Genomic DNA, 15,960 nt, shown 5'->3' with positions numbered 1-15,960 from the left:
AGCCTAGGTCCTGCAATAGCCAATGAGTGATCATGTCATGTAGACCACAACCTCACTCTCTCTTCTTTCCCCTCTCTCCTGATCCACTTGCAGGCCATCATATGAAAGACTGATGCATTATCTCTGGATGGTTGATTTTCCACATAAGCACTAGTTTTTGTATTTATCAAAATTAGTGTAAATAAGGAAATAAAGTTAAAACTAAAACTAAATATTTTTTATGCCAATGAGAATTGATATTTCTTTAAGTCTTAATTTCCAGTGATATTGTTATTCCATTTTAACTGTACTGTAAACTGTAGGCTTATTTCTGCATTGAAACATATACTACATCCCCATATTCTTCTTTATATTAAGGTGAGAAACTTAAATAAAAAAAATGAAATAATTCCATGTGTTTATACTCCTGTAGATAAATGCTTTCAGAGGCACTGAGAAAAATCTGCTTATAACCTTTCTAAAGAGAGCTTTTAACTGACTTTGGTCTAGACTGGGACAGGTGTTATAGAAATATTTCACATACATTTCCAGGAATAGGACAGCATGTAAAGTGACAGAAGAAGGCTGAAAATGACAAACCCAATTCTCATTTAATGAACTTTAATGGCCAAAAACATAACCACAAAACAATATTCCAGTTCTGTTGCATTATGAAAACAGATTATCTTTCACAAAAAAAAACAAGAACACAAAATCAATCTTCTTTTTAGAAGACTGAGACGACAAAGCAAAAATATTTATAAAATATGCAGTAAAACAAGGAATATCCAATTAAACACAAAACGAAAATCACAAAAGACAGGCATCACATACCATCTGTACCGAGATAGCTTCTTGCTTTTTATGTGCTCTTACAAATGCAACTGTATGTACACCACAGGATGAACACTGTTCTGTGCTTTGAAAGGCAGTTTTGAATTTCCTGGAGCGTTATGTGACTCCGTGCTTTTGTTCGAGCCCTGAGGTCTTTTGTTTTAGTAAAAGTCCGTACCTTGTGCTGTACCTATTCTGAGAAACACACACGTATGAACACACACACACACACACACTCACACACATTTTTTTTTTTTAGCTAAAATAAATGCATCACTGTCTCATAAATACAAGAGCAACGTATTTCCTGGCAAAGCTGCGATGACACTGTAGAAAGTTGCGGACAACAAAAACTGATATTTGTGGCTTATTTTGTTCTGAAACTCTATGTCAATGTGAATGGGTTACATTTTTCATTCGTACTTACTCATTTCCAGCACTCTTTTTCATCACGATCCAAGCATTAATGCAGTGGATGTTTTTTTTTTTTTAAGATCTTAACTCAAGGTTGCCTGTTAAGCTTAAGGTTACTCTCTAATTATTTGTTTGTCATGCAACCATGCCGTTTTGCAGCTTGACCAGAAATGTAAAAACTGCTGTGAAGCTTCATCTGAGACATGGAGTATTTTTAACACGAGGAGTTATCATTATTCATGTATGGAGCTGTTTGAGGATTTAAGGCGGATTTATGTGGATTTACAGTATGTAATCACAGGCAGGGGAAACAAATGTGCAAGATCGTTTTTCTCTCAATATTAGATTTGAATATCAGATTCGCCAAACAGAGTCTATTTGGAATCTGCTCAAACATAGCCCTCTTCTGTCTCAACATTGATACCATCCAGAATTAAGAGAAAAGTTCATCCATAATTGAAAATTTGGTCGTTATCTACGCACTCCCATGTAGATGTAAATTCAAGTGGGTTCATAGTCCACAAAATATTTCAGAGCAAATCAGAATTGAGGCATTATCCTAAACATCTAAAGTGGCTTGGGACTTGTTTTAAAAACATACAAAACAACCAAAATGAATATTAAATGGCTCCAAATTAGGGCTGTGCAATATGTCATTTAAGCATCAACATGCAGATGTGTGCCTGCGCAACGTCAAGTAAGGCAAATTAACTCAAACATGTCATGCGATTACTGGCACAATTCTCATTCTCCATGACAAGTCTTTGAGAGAAATCTGTCTAATATTGAATAATTTAGTCCAATTTAATGGATCTCTGTTTCGTGGTTGTGAGCCGCAATCACTCTTGATCAATTTATCAAACACAGCATTACCTGCTTTGGTTTGATAAAACGCACCCCACTACAAAATCAGCCCCATCACACTAGAGTGATTTTTGTTTTCTCTCCAAAAAAGCTGTTCAGGATATTAGGATGATTTTCTTTTAAGATCACAATATACAACGCACAAAACCAAATCACAGTTAGTTATCTTAGTTTTTTCCAATATTGTGCAGCACTACTCCATACAGCTCATCCCTTGTGATCCAAATCTACAGAAGCCACGAGAGCCTAGCTTAGCAGCCTCAGTGAAGATTTCCACTTAAAAAAGGGTGTAAATAACATTCTAATAATCTAAAGATCGTTTTTTAAATCAGTGTAGTATCTCAGGGCAGCTGGAGACTTGGAATACACTGGACGAGCTGCATGGAGTAATTTAATAGCTATGTTTTTTAGTTGTTTACTCGAGTTGTTCAGGAGAACGCTGCCAAGCTGTTTAGCTGTTAGACGTCAGAAAGGTTTTGTGAACCGTGAAACTTCACCTGACTTTCCATCGTCATGGGGGTTAGTAAATAATGACCAAATTTATATTATTGAGTTAACTATTCATTTAAAACAAATGTACCATTTAATGCAATCACAGCTATGTTATTGGCTAGGTATTGATTATATTAAATGCACAAGTAGCCCAATTTTAAATTGTGGAGTATAACCCTGATTCCAAAAACGTTGGGACAATGTGTAAAAAAACCAAATAAAACAGAATACAATTAATCAAATTCAAAATAAGCATATATTTACAAAATGAATTTGGTTTATGAGGTTAAAAATTAAATATATTGTATTTATACTTTTTTCAACTGAGTTTAGCAAATCACATTCTAGTTTGTTTTTTATGTTCTATATAGTGTCCTAACTTTATTGGAATGAGGGCTTGCACGTCCATAAATCATTTAAACAGTCAGTTTGACAAAATATCAGGTCAGTAAAATGGTTAGTCAAAAAATAAGACTGTTAGAAAACAGAGAGTAAAACTATAACTTTAAAAAACAAGTACTCTTTATGATTATCAAATACCTAGATATTGTATTTTTTATGGCACCACTCCTCATGTCAAGTGCAAATGATCAAAGAAAGGCAACATGAGTAAACACACAGGAGTGAAGGAGATTCAGACATGGCTCCTGCATTACTTTCAGCAGTACCTGTGCCTTCATACAGCGATCTAAAACCATTAAGGTCATAAAAAAGGCTAAAGAGTCTCCAATTTTAAAGGTAAAATAAACATAAATAAGAGATATTGCCGTGATCATATGTGGCTCTTATGAACGAGGTAAATCCAAAACTTTTGTAGGATTCCATTACCTATTCCCCAGGGTCTTTGGGCACTAAGCAATGTGACTGGAGAAGGCAGGTGTGGTGAGGGGGGTTGTGGGGGGTGTCGAGGTCAAGAGGAGGTGTGTCCCTGCCTTTGGCTTCCCGCCCTGCTCTTCTGCTTGTCATATTTGACAGAGACAATAAGGAAGACCAGCAAGGTGACGCCCTGGATCCCTGCCAGCAGGAAGAAGTAGTAGTGCAGAGAGCATTCATTGATATTACCTGGAAAGAGAGAACACAAGGACATTATTAGCAGGAGCTGAGGAGCCATTCTGATGAAAATTCGGATGTGCGAGGCAAAATGGCAAATATGCAAATTTGGAGAACAAAAGAGCCACGTCCCGACATATTCATACTGGGACAGCAGGAGGGTTCTTTTATCACAAAGTACTACATGTTAAAAGAATACTAAAGGTAAAGGTAAATGGCCACAAGCTTGCTAATGTGGCAGGTTGCTGCATTTTTGTTAGTCATAAAAGAAAGGCTTGAAGTGAGCGTGGCAGAGAAACACAGTTCTGTGAGGAATTAGGAATTCAGTGGAGGGGCTTGTTACTTCTCATCTCACCACAGTGTGAAACCTTCTGAAAGTGAAGACAGTTGACCCTGCTCTTCACCGTCGATACAAAAATGCTGTACTGATGATGCGGGACTGAGGAATCAGAAATAACACAAGCAGTGCAGGCGCTCAGCTGTGATTCGAGCCAGGGAGTCTTTCATGTGTATGAAAGGAAGGTTTGTTTCCTCACGGGAACGAGATGCAATAAAGACGAGGAAAAAATAAACTGATGCCTCCACTGTGATCTGCTGCATGACTTGTGTACAAGGGGGAGGAGAAGACAAAACGACCTCGCTGAGACTGACAGAACCAAGCATGGTAAGTTTCTGGCCTTAAAGGAACAGTTCACCCAAAAGTGAAAATTTGCTCATTATCTACTCATCCAAATGGTGACTGAAAGTGAGTAAAGTTAATAGCTGGTAGTTATCAAGTTATATATTTGAAGGTTTCCCCCCCAAATTACCACAATAAGTTTTGATAATAAATAGCTGATCTTTTTTTTTTTTTTACCCAGCATCAATTGCTGATTATAGAAAATCAAGTGATTAATTCACAAATTTACTGGACCTGGTATTTTAACATTGATTTTTAGTTGAACCCTGAGTGATTTCTGGTCTGAATATAAAATATCTCTTTTTGCAGTCTTTTTTTTTAAAAACAATCTTAAATAGGGTTAGAACATCAATGCACCATAAAACACGTCTTTGTAATTATTATGATAATTTGTTCATGAGGTTGAAGGGTGAGCAAGTGACAATAGTGATTGATGTGAAGGAACTGTATTTCTCCGGTCATGTCATATCGTACAGACGGGTGAAATGTGGTCTATATCAGGTATGAGGTTGTGAATAATGTGTTTCAAATCATGTGAGATCTCTGAGCCCCTGGAGAGCTGTTGTGGTTGTTTTTAATGTTTTATAACAAGTCCCCTGCTTCTTTAGTTGTTAAGGAGAATGCTACAACACTGTATTGTTGACTACAAACCTTCACCCGACTTTCCATCAGCATGGAGGAGAGTAGATGATGACAGAATTTTCATTTTGGGGCAAACCGTTCCTTTAAAAATGTTGAGTAATGATATTTGTTGACATCCTCGACCCATTTTTCATGCTGGGTCTGGTGAATCAAATGAGCAGCCTTCGACGTTAACCGTCTTAACATCTGCTGCCCTGCTGAGTGAAGTGGTCGTCCTCATTCAGCTCAAGAGAAAAGCTCTAAACAAATCCTGTTTTCTCCTCGCTGGGGTTTTACATGAAGGGCAAAGCTGACGACAGTCCAATTGTCTCCAGTGTTCAAGTACAGAGACAATTGGTTTGGCATTAGAGCAGCTTGTGGCCTCTTGGCCACGTCAGGCACACCAATTGACTTTGTAGTGAACAGCATAAGAGGAGAATGATGAGTACTTTGCTGGACGAAGAGACATTTCTGGGTGACCTGGTTTTAGGAGAGCAAAACTAAGGGTTTAATCTTTGTTCCTACTACAGAATATTGAGGAACATGCCTTCCATTTATGTAACAGGCTCCATGTAAGGCACAGTTTCATCAGTGGACAGAGATACCTATAGCTCCCATCCTACATTATCGTCAAATGAGTTGTTGAGAAGGCCCAGAGCGATCTGCCATCTTCCCTTTACACAGCGTCTATAAGCGTCTCCATGTGGAGCTGTCACACTGAATAAAGATAGAGACAGAGGAGCAGGCCTGATTTTAATTAGTGCGTGTGTGTTTGTCGTGTGTGTGTGTGTGTGTGGGTGGCTATGTATGTGAGTGAATGCACTGAACCATCTTACTTTTTGGCTTTTATTGTGGGCTGATTTTGGAACACGTTCAATGTGAGACAGATTAGATATTTATCAAGAAGTTGTTTTTGTAGTTTGTAAAACTTTTTAAGGCTCGGAGAGAAAGAACTATTCAAATACCCAGTACAGCTGAGGTCATCACCCTTTACAGTAACACAACCAGGGCATGAATCGCTCTTGGAATGGTGTGCTTGCAGACAAGGTGTTGCTGTTGCAAGATGTTAACAAAACCAAGAGTCCCTTTTTAATTACACAATCACAATAACTGGTGCAGAGCTGTAGGTCGGGGGTGTACGGACCGTCTGAGCGCCTCCAAGCACAACAGCTATTTTTGCTTGTGTGTATACAGCAGAGTACAGTGCAAAAAGGCTGGCTGAATTAGAATACATGTCAAATGAGAATAGAGTAAAGCTGTGGGGCAGTTTGGGGCTCAAACAGCAGTCAAGAGGAGTATAACCATTCCTTAGTTGTTTGGGGGTGGCAGGATGCAGTTTACTGCTGGGGGGGACTGCTATCAGGAAGTTGTCATGAGATGTGATGTGATGTGATGTGATTACTCTGCAGTGTCTTTTGAGTGGGCGGTGCCTGTCAGGTGGCATCCACATGAATGCCCAGACGCACAGTTTCCCTGCAGACCACTGAATGGTAACGAAAAGGATCAGTCTCATTCATTTCACCTGTCAGTGGTTTTAATGTTTCGGCTGATCTATGCACATACATGCAGAGGATGTGGTGATCATGATGTACAAGATGCTTGTGCAAGATATCATAATGTTGTCTGGATTGGGCAGAGCAGCAATATGCGAACACACAGACCATAAACCTGCAGCAGGAGGCAGCCGCTGTGTTATTTTTCCAGTACAATGATGACAGAAGTGGATTAAATTAAACTGACAAAATTCCTTGGCGAAGGAGACGGACGCCAATTCGGTCAGAATTCTACCGTATTTCACACTGTTGGTGGTTACATCATGTCAGAAATTGTGCGGCGTGTGCTTTGTAACAGGTTTCAAGAATAAAGCTTTTTTTATCTTTTTTTTAATAAATTAGAAGGAATGCTGTGATGCACAGGATTATTGAGCTCTGGTAATCCGATGTCTCTCGTAAACAGCAGAATGCAGAGTTATATCCAAACAATCCCAAGTGTGTGAATGTGTGTGTTGTTGTTTTTTTTTTTTTTTTGTAGCAGCCCAGTGTTGCATGGCACTTCTCTAACCTGAAGCTGCAGGTTTATCACATTTACCGCATTAATGTAAACACATCTACTGGCTGAGAAGAGTTTCATTAAATCTGTTGGTTTCCTTTCAAAAAAAAAAAACATTTATTATTTCACAGTTGCTTCATGTACTTTGTCTGATGTTGTTAATAAAAGCATCAGATTAGATTAGACACTACTTTCACTGTAAATCCTTAGACCCATTTTCCACCAAATTCCCCACTGCTTTGCACCGCGTGAATCTGAAAGAATCACCCAGCTACGCACCATGTACGTGGTGCAAATATCAGGGGGTGTTGGAAGTCTACAGCCATGCTAGTGCTTTATGCTGATGATTAGAAGATATACTGTAATGTGGTGAACATTTTACATTAATTCCAATAATTTCCTGGAGAGAACTAATTTGACTCCAATTGCAGCAGATATATTGTTCTTATACTTTCTTTTCTGCACATGTCTTCATGAACCAGCTGTGTGGGAGAGGGATGAGTAGAGAAGCTGAAAGCAAACTCCTGCAAGAACTAAAACTAAAAGTACACTATATTGCCAAGTATTCGCTCACCTGCCTTAACTTGCATATGAAGTTGAGTGACATCCCATTCTTAATCCACAGGGTTTAATATGACGTTGGTCCACCCTTTGCAGCTCCAACAGCTTCAACTCTTCTGGGAAGGCTTTCCACAAGGTTTAGGAGTGTGTTTATGGGAATTTTTGATCATTCTTCCAGAAGCGCATTGGTGAAATCACAGACTGATGTTGGACGGATGTCTCCGCTCTAATTCATCCCAAAGGTGTTCTGTCAGGTTGAGGTCAGGACTCTGCGCAGGGCAGTCAAGTTCATCCATACCAAACTCTCTCATCTATGTCTTTATGGACCTTGCTTTGTGCACTGGTGCACAGTCATGTTGGAACAGGAAGTGGCCATCCCCAAACTGTTCCCACAAAGTTGGGAGCATGGTATGCTGAAGCATTCAGAGTTCCTTTCACTGGAACTAAGGAGCCAAGCCCAGCCCTTGAGAAACAACCCCACACACAGCTCAACAACTCCACAAAACCTTACACTTGGCACAGTGCAGTCTGACAAGTACCGTCCTCCTGGCAACTGCCAAACCCAGACTCATCTATCAGATGGAGAAGCGCGATTCATCACTCCAGAAAACGTCTCTCCACTGCTCTAGAGTCCAGTGGCGGTGTGCTTTACAGCACTGCATCCGACGATTTGCATTTGCTGATGTATGGCTCGGATGCAGCTGCTCGGCCATGGAAACCCATTCCATGAAGCTCTCTACGCACTGTTCTTGAGCTAATCTGAAGGCCACATGAAGTTTGTCTGTAGCGACTGACTCTGCAGAAAGTTGGGGACCTCTGCGCACTATGCACCTCCGCATCCGCTGACCCTGCTCCGTCATTTTACGTGGCCTACCACTTCGTGGCTGGGTTGCTGTCATTCCCAATCGCTTCCACTTTGTTATAATACCACTGAAAGTTGACTGTGGAATATTTATGAGCGAGGAAATTTCACGACTGGACTTGTTGCACAGGTGGCATCCTATCACGTTCCACCACGCTGGAATTCACAGAGCTCCTGAGAGCGACCCATTCTTTCACAAATGTTTGAAGAAACAGTCTACATGCAAGGGTGCTTGCTTTTATACACCTGTGGCCATGGAAGTGATTGGAACACCTGATTTCAATTATTTGGATGGGTGAGTGAATACCTTTGGCAATATATTATATCTGCCACATAGACCCATCTGCTGTGTTACACAACAAAGGCCTGCCTAACATCCACCTCACTGTGTTACAGGCAGCAGTGTCGAAACGCATCATCATCTAACCTTCAAGTTCTTGTACATGATTTAACATGGCGTCCTTCCCTACTGATCAAAGAACAGGATTAACTCATTTGAAACAAGTGATCCCAGTGCTTTGCATGATCACTTGCGATCAGCGGAGCAGATCACACTCTATAATGTCACCATCGTGCGTATAAATAATTCTTTCTCTAGCCTCTGTGTTGTGTGTGTGCTCTTGTGGGTAATTAGAAATCGAGGGGGATAAAGAACACCTCCATAAAAGGAAGTATCACACAGGAGTGATTCTTCATCAGTGCTCTTTGCACTAGGCCATCTCTATAGCCTGAAACCTTTGATCTAGGAAAAGAGAGCCAGCTCATGACTGAAGTGCTGCCAGAGCATTAATGAAATGAGTGGCGAATGGAAAACCTGACACTCTGACCCCCATCACAGATTTATCTTATTTTGTTGTCATCCTAATCTGGTCAAAAGTTTAAAATGTGAGAAATATATCAAACACAAAAGAAGTGTTTGAATAATTCATGAAGCACAAAACAATGTGCTTGACAGAAGAGCACAGCAGGAAAAGGGAAGTGCGTTCGCAGCAAGGGCACTTGTGTTTTCAAATCGATAATTCACCTTAAGAGTCTGCCTCTGCAGTCTTAATTAACAGAGCAGTGTGGCTTACAAAAAGCAAGAAATACAGCATACAAATTATTTTGAAGACATATGTATCCTGGCCGCAAACAGCAACATCCAGAGTGTTTAGTAAAATATGATGGGATTACAGCAGAACATGGACTGTGTGAAAATAAGTACAGGATATACAGCAACACTCTCATGAGTTGGCTCTTAAGCAGTTTCTGAATGTCAGTATGAGGCATGTAAACAAATCCTGAGTTTTGGACATTTCTTCTCCTTAGCTAGAGAGAATGAGACACTGTGGCTTTAAGATTATTCTGACAGATGACTGGCCCTCAACCTTTGTTCCAGATTTTAAAACTACTCTCTTAACTGGGACCGAGGAATGAAAAAAACAAGAGAGGCGACTGGCAAAGGAGCAAGTGTCTCTTTTTTTGGAGCAGTGTTGAAAATTGTGCAAGGTTTCAGTTTTCTAATGGTTCTTGCTCTAATTTCATTTTACATTAAGTTTGGGCTCTGCCTCCTCCTCTCAGCCTCCGCCCCCCCGGGCCCACTTGGCTGCTAAGCATTTTCAAAAAATATGGAATGCTAATTACAGCAGCAAAAGACTAAACAAGGACTTGCTGTAAAACATATTAATGAAGCCCATAAATATTTGACAGTTACTTTAAAGGCAAATTCTATGCGATTAGAGGGAGGTACTTGCTGCCACACAGTTTTTCTCTGAGGGTTCCACATGTTTTCCTCTGCGGGCCTGTCTGACAGTTAGTAAATGACACGATTGTGATTACACCGACCGCCCCAACAGAAGGGGTCAGCCTTCTAATATCTCGGTGATATAAACTTTACCTGCGAGTGGGTTCGAACAGACCATGCGAGTCCAGATGAAACGGATCAATATCAATTTAACGTTTGAAAATGGATCAATTGATCCAGACCCTCAGTGCAATGACCCAACTTTTTAATGCTCCAATGCATTCAATGCCATCCTCGGAATGAAATCAGAGAGGGAATCAATGCATGTTTGTCTCAGCTATAAATATAGTTATTACTGCGGCTCGTTTAAACTTTATGACTGATGCTGGAGTTTTGTAAATAGCCACAATGTGCCAACTATTTTCAAGTGCCCTCTGCCACCTTTGACATGTCTGAAACATGCGGCAAAAATGACATTTACAAAAAGAGCCCTTTCGTACATAACGAGTTAAATTTGCCAGATCTGACATTAAAGCCTCCCATTAAAACACTGACATTTCACTGAGTGTGATCCAACACTTCATGAGCAGGATGTGCGAATGTCAGCTCACTCTTGTGGCTCAGCACGTCCTAGACATCTAATATAAGATCTGCCAAGACTCGAATACTGGCCAAAGAGGCCATTTCCTGTCATGTGACCGCGGCGATGAACTTCTATTTTCCAGAAACAAAAACCTGGTGCGTAAAGAAGAATGCCAGTGAAGAGAGGAAAGGCTGGTATTTGAATTACTTGTGACTTAAAAAAAAAAAAAAAACCCTCAATGCTGTCAGGAAAGGATGAGACAGTGTTGAACCAGGCCCATAAAAATACCAAATAAAAGGCTGTGATGGATGACTGCTCAACCAGATGTGACCACAGGAGGGAAATGATGTGCTATGGGATAGGAAGGATCAATAATTTCAACACAAACGCTCTCTAAGTTTGAGAACAGATGTGGCTAAAACACTTTGTAATAATCATTTTCATCACTGTGTGCACACTGATGTCATGAGCTTTCACCAGCACATGTGGTTGTTAAATGGGAAAGCCACTAACCTCAGGAACAAGAGGGGCATGGAGAGACTTTGAAGAGGCAGGATTTTCTTTGGCTATGTTCATGTCACATTACATACATATCATGCAGCACGTATTCATAGAGTCATTTATATTATGGCTCAAAGGCCGGCAACCCAAATTTTGTAAATGAATGTCATTATAGATTAAACATTCACATTTTAAAGGCTGAATCCTGAAAGATTTTTTGTGATATTTTTGCTTAAAAAAGTGGTGAATTAGTAATAAAAACAGCCAATCAAGTTTCTGCCCAATCAAGTAACAGCCATATTCAAATGGGGGCCCTTCAACGGCCTCATTCCGGTCCTTTGACCATTTTGTTAATAGGCTCATCAGTTATGTTTGTTGCTAATCACAAATAATACCCTTATTCAATTAACTGAGGCATTCAGAGTTATTATCAAAATTCAAACCAAGCTGTGAAAGCAGAGGGAAATTTACAAAAATGTAACTGAAAACATTCTTCAGGGATTAAAAAGGTACGTTGTTTTTTCCATGTACTGTATTGTTTCATTTTCTATTCTGAAAACTTCTAGGAAAAAAAGGTGCAATGCTTTACTGCATAGGGAATGTTAAATGAGGAGACTCATAACTGGCATTTTTTTAAAAAGTAGTTGAATACATCTGGACTACACTTTTAAATCAGTTTGAATAACTGTTATAGTTCTAGCCTTTATACATTTTCCTTGTGCATGCAGTTTAAGATTCAAGAAAACTTTATTTATCCCGAGGGTTTAAATTAAGGATTATCTAAAAAATGTTGCTTTGTGTTTAAAATGAAAAATGAATTCACAATTTGCTTGTTAAGTGTCTTATTATGCACAATATGGTGATACAGCAGTTAAACCAATATATTCCAGAGTGGCTGCAATGGGACAAAGTTTCCACGGCTGCACAATAATATTTTTGGCAGATTTTAAGATTTCGATATGAGTGATGATTACTGGAAATTCTCATATTTGATTTTCAATTTTGATTTTAACCAATAAAAATATTAAACTGGATGTTTTCTTACTATTTCTACATCTAGAGAACAAGATTTGTCAAACACAACATCTGCAGCACTTCAGTATTTGATTAATATATATATATATATATATATATATATATATATATATATATATATATATATATATATATATATAAAATATGATTTAATGCTGCTTTGTCACACATTTTACCTTTTACAAAATAACTGCAGCTGAACTGCATATTGCATTTGGCCATATTTAGATTTTGATGATACCGATTGATGGTGCAACCTATATAGCTTCCTTCTTATTAGATTATCACCCAAATATCATTGGCATGTTCACAAATTGACACAATTAATAAAACCACACATGTGCAAACAGTAACACTACTAACTAAAACTAAAATGAAAGTAATTTTAACATACATATAACTCAAATGCTTACAACAAAGGGCACCGGGGTAAAAAAAATAAACATCCTACAGTTATCTGACTGCACCCCAACCCTTTTGTCTGCCCTCCATTATATTCCCTTTATTAAGTTTCACTGAGGAAGGGAAAAAAGAATGTTGTAATTATTTGGCTTACACAACCCTGTATCTCCAAAGCTCAGTGTCACATGGGGTAGATTCAAGATTCAAGGAACATCTCCCTGAGTCATACAGTGCAGGATATAAGATAAAAGCAGTAATAAGAAAGAAGAGAATAAAATAGTTAAAAGGATAGTCAACATTCAACTTCTGTGAAATGGAACAAAACATTTATCCAAAATAAATCAGAATAAAAAAAATGGGTATTTGGTATCTGATGTGGGCATTCCCTATTTTCCCCTGACATCTTTACCAAACCAAGAATCTGAGTTTAATTTCACAGTTTCCGAATCCAACTGGTCACTATAAGGTAGAGCAAACTCAATGGACTCGTGTGACACTTGTCATGTAATGTGTCTAACATTACTGAGAGATAACCCAACAGCAGGACAGGAGAGCTCAGCATCTACCATCATGATGCCAGACAAGCAGTGCCGTCCCCATGTAATGCTCCAGGGACAGCTTTACTTAAGAGAAGCAGGGCTACGTAATCAGACCCCCAGTCCGTGATTAATGTTGCTCATCTGTCTTCAGGCCCGTGCAGCTCAGTACGACTTAGCACAGCTCACCCAAGATGCTGTTTACTGCACACCATTCTGCCTGCAGCCATGGAAATAAGTTGAATCATTTCCACCTAGAGAGCTGTGAAATAAAAAAACTAACATGCAACAAAATGTGAAGGGAAAAAAAAGCCATGAAAATACACTGCATGATTCCTGAGTGCACTTAGTGGCTAAGCTTCATGTTATGTTTTTTTTTAATCAGTGGCCAGGAGGATGTTTTGTTCCACTTCTGCAGCTCACCTTTTAAATTACTTATTTTGGAAAGCAAAAAGAAGTCTTACAGGCAATCCGGCTCTAGTTTAACTACCCCTCGAGTGGCGCAAGGCTGAGAAAAGGATGGATTTATGAAGCGTGCCAAGCATCTTCCAGTGCTAACATCATCAAAAGTACTTCCTGACCTGTCGGCACACTGTATTAATGAGCTATTAGGTGTTTGTGTGTAAACAATTTACAGTGTTGGCTTATTTACCGCATGCTCAGTGAAAAGTGCATCTGGGTTGGGAGCCTCCTCTTACCAGGGAGCCAATCCATCTGCTGCCACCACTATGCTATTCATCCTACCACTCGGACAGATTTACACAAACCTTTTGTTGTACATCTGACATGTCTATTTATTATGGGAAACACTCTTCAAACAAGAGAACGGCATGGTGTTGCAAACCCCCCCCCAACCCCCAACCCTCTGCATCCAATCAACCAAGTCTTTAAGTGGTTTTTAAATCAGTACAAGCTATGGCAGGAGGATTCCTATTAGACTGCCTGCATGTCATCTATGGGGTCAACACACACACACACAGACGCTGGAATGTCACATCTGTGCAACCTCAGGATTCATATTGTATAAAGCAGCATACAAATGAGCTGCTTAATTAAGTTTTCATTCAAATCTCCTAATTCATGATAACAAGGATGAACAGATTAACAGCTAAAAGTTTGCATCTGCTGCTAGTTGCCTTTTAGTCTGGTACTGGCCTACCTGCAATTAAGATAGATTCATCTCCAAATTTTGTTGTATATTCAAATGCAGAATGATGGAAGTGTTCACTGCCAGCTGCAGTTGTTTCACACATGACTAAATAGTGTAGCTTTGTCCATGCACTGTATTATGAAATGTGTTTTTATTTGCTTTACTGTTACTGCTGCTGTTGTGATTCGATTTGATGATGTTGTTGTCTTGTCATGTCGTCCATACTGCTAGTTTTGACCCCGTCTTGGCTGGGTCTCACTTGCAAAAGAGATTTCAATCTCAATGTGACTTACTGGTTAAATAAAGTTATATATATATATATATATATATATATATATATATATATATATATATATATATATATATATATATATATATATATATATATATATATATATATATATATATATATAACTTTATATATATGACTATATATGTGTGACTTTATTTAACCATATATACACACATATATATGGTTAAATAAAGTCACACATGGTATATATATATATATATATACACACACACCATGTGTGACTTTATTTAACCAGTAAGTCACATTGAGATTGAAATCTCTTTTGCAAGTGAGACCCAGCCAAGTATGTGTATATATATATATTCACAAACAGCGGTGGCAGATGGTGCTCTGCTGCACTTGTGGTCTCTAATCCAGCATCCTGAATGGAAAAGTCATTCACTAATGGAGACTCCAAAAGAAGAATAAGGGGTTGGCATGAGAGCACTTTAAAGGACCAGCTTTGTCTTTGATTATGTTCTAGTCATGAATGTTTGTGACACACTAAACATACTGTTTATATAATTCTACATGTTTTACATCTGCATCTGCTATGGAGTGACTGTAATTGGGCTGTAACTATACATTGTTCTAATTATTTATTGATTTGTTGACTGTTTTATTGATCTAGCAATTAACCATTGCCTCGATAAAATGGCAAACACAATTTCCCAAGGCTCAGTTGATGTATGTTTTGTGCTGTCATCACTTTGTAATGCTATGTAAGTATGTTGTTGTTCAGGAGGCTAAAAGCAAAAATAAAAAATACTTTTTTATTTGAAGGAAGGTTAATTAAAGGTTGTTTCATTCACTTGTATGATCCTTTTTGCTCTTTCAAAGACAGTATAATGAAGAGAAAATTTATTTAAAAAACACTGAGTTATTTCTTTTTTTTTTCCTTTGCACAAAAGGTTTCAAGGTTCATTTAATTGTCACTCTACAACAAAATACAAGCCGTAGTCCCTGAATGCTACAGAGAGAAATTTCATTTTTTATGATGTATTGAGGAGGAGCTAAGCCTGGGGAATGAGGCTGCTCTGTAGTCTGGTGGTACAGCAGTGGGTGCCTCTGTATTTCTTGCCAGATGGCAGCAGGGTGGGCAGGCTTTGGCTGGGGTGGGTGTTGTATTTAAGTACCGTTTGGGCTCTGTGCAGGCACCTTATCGATATCACTGATGCTTCAAAAATGGATACCAATATTGTTTTGGAACATGCACAAACCATGACAGTTTGTGAGGTTTCCAGCCAGGATGATCTGCCCCTCTTCAAAAGTTAAGGAGAACTTGGCACTAGAATGTAACCCTCTTAACTTTCCTAAAGAAGCAGAGGTTTAA

At 38.9% G+C, this 15,960-nt stretch overlaps 1 protein-coding gene across 2 annotated transcripts in view; it reads right to left on the bottom strand.

Annotated features, from left to right (window-relative positions):
- Positions 1 to 583: 583 nt before the first annotated feature.
- The window catches only part of slc15a4 (solute carrier family 15 member 4), a 36,317-nt gene continuing 20,940 nt past the window's right edge, over positions 584 to 15,960 (bottom strand). The window contains exon 9 of one of the 2 annotated variants that reach the window (XM_037097138.1): positions 584 to 3,645. In XM_037097138.1, the coding sequence (XP_036953033.1) occupies positions 3,494 to 3,645 (152 nt within the window). In that variant the 3' untranslated portion in view covers positions 584 to 3,493. Of the gene's footprint in view, positions 3,646 to 14,986; positions 15,941 to 15,960 lie in introns of those variants that run through there. The other variant, XM_037097139.1, reaches the window with a different exon arrangement.

This window comes from Acanthopagrus latus, chromosome 5 (genome assembly GCF_904848185.1).
Source record: "Acanthopagrus latus isolate v.2019 chromosome 5, fAcaLat1.1, whole genome shotgun sequence".
Lineage (NCBI taxonomy): Eukaryota > Metazoa > Chordata > Actinopteri > Spariformes > Sparidae > Acanthopagrus > Acanthopagrus latus.
Note: the sequence above shows the minus strand (reverse complement) of the source record. Positions and strands in the feature narration are given on the sequence as shown.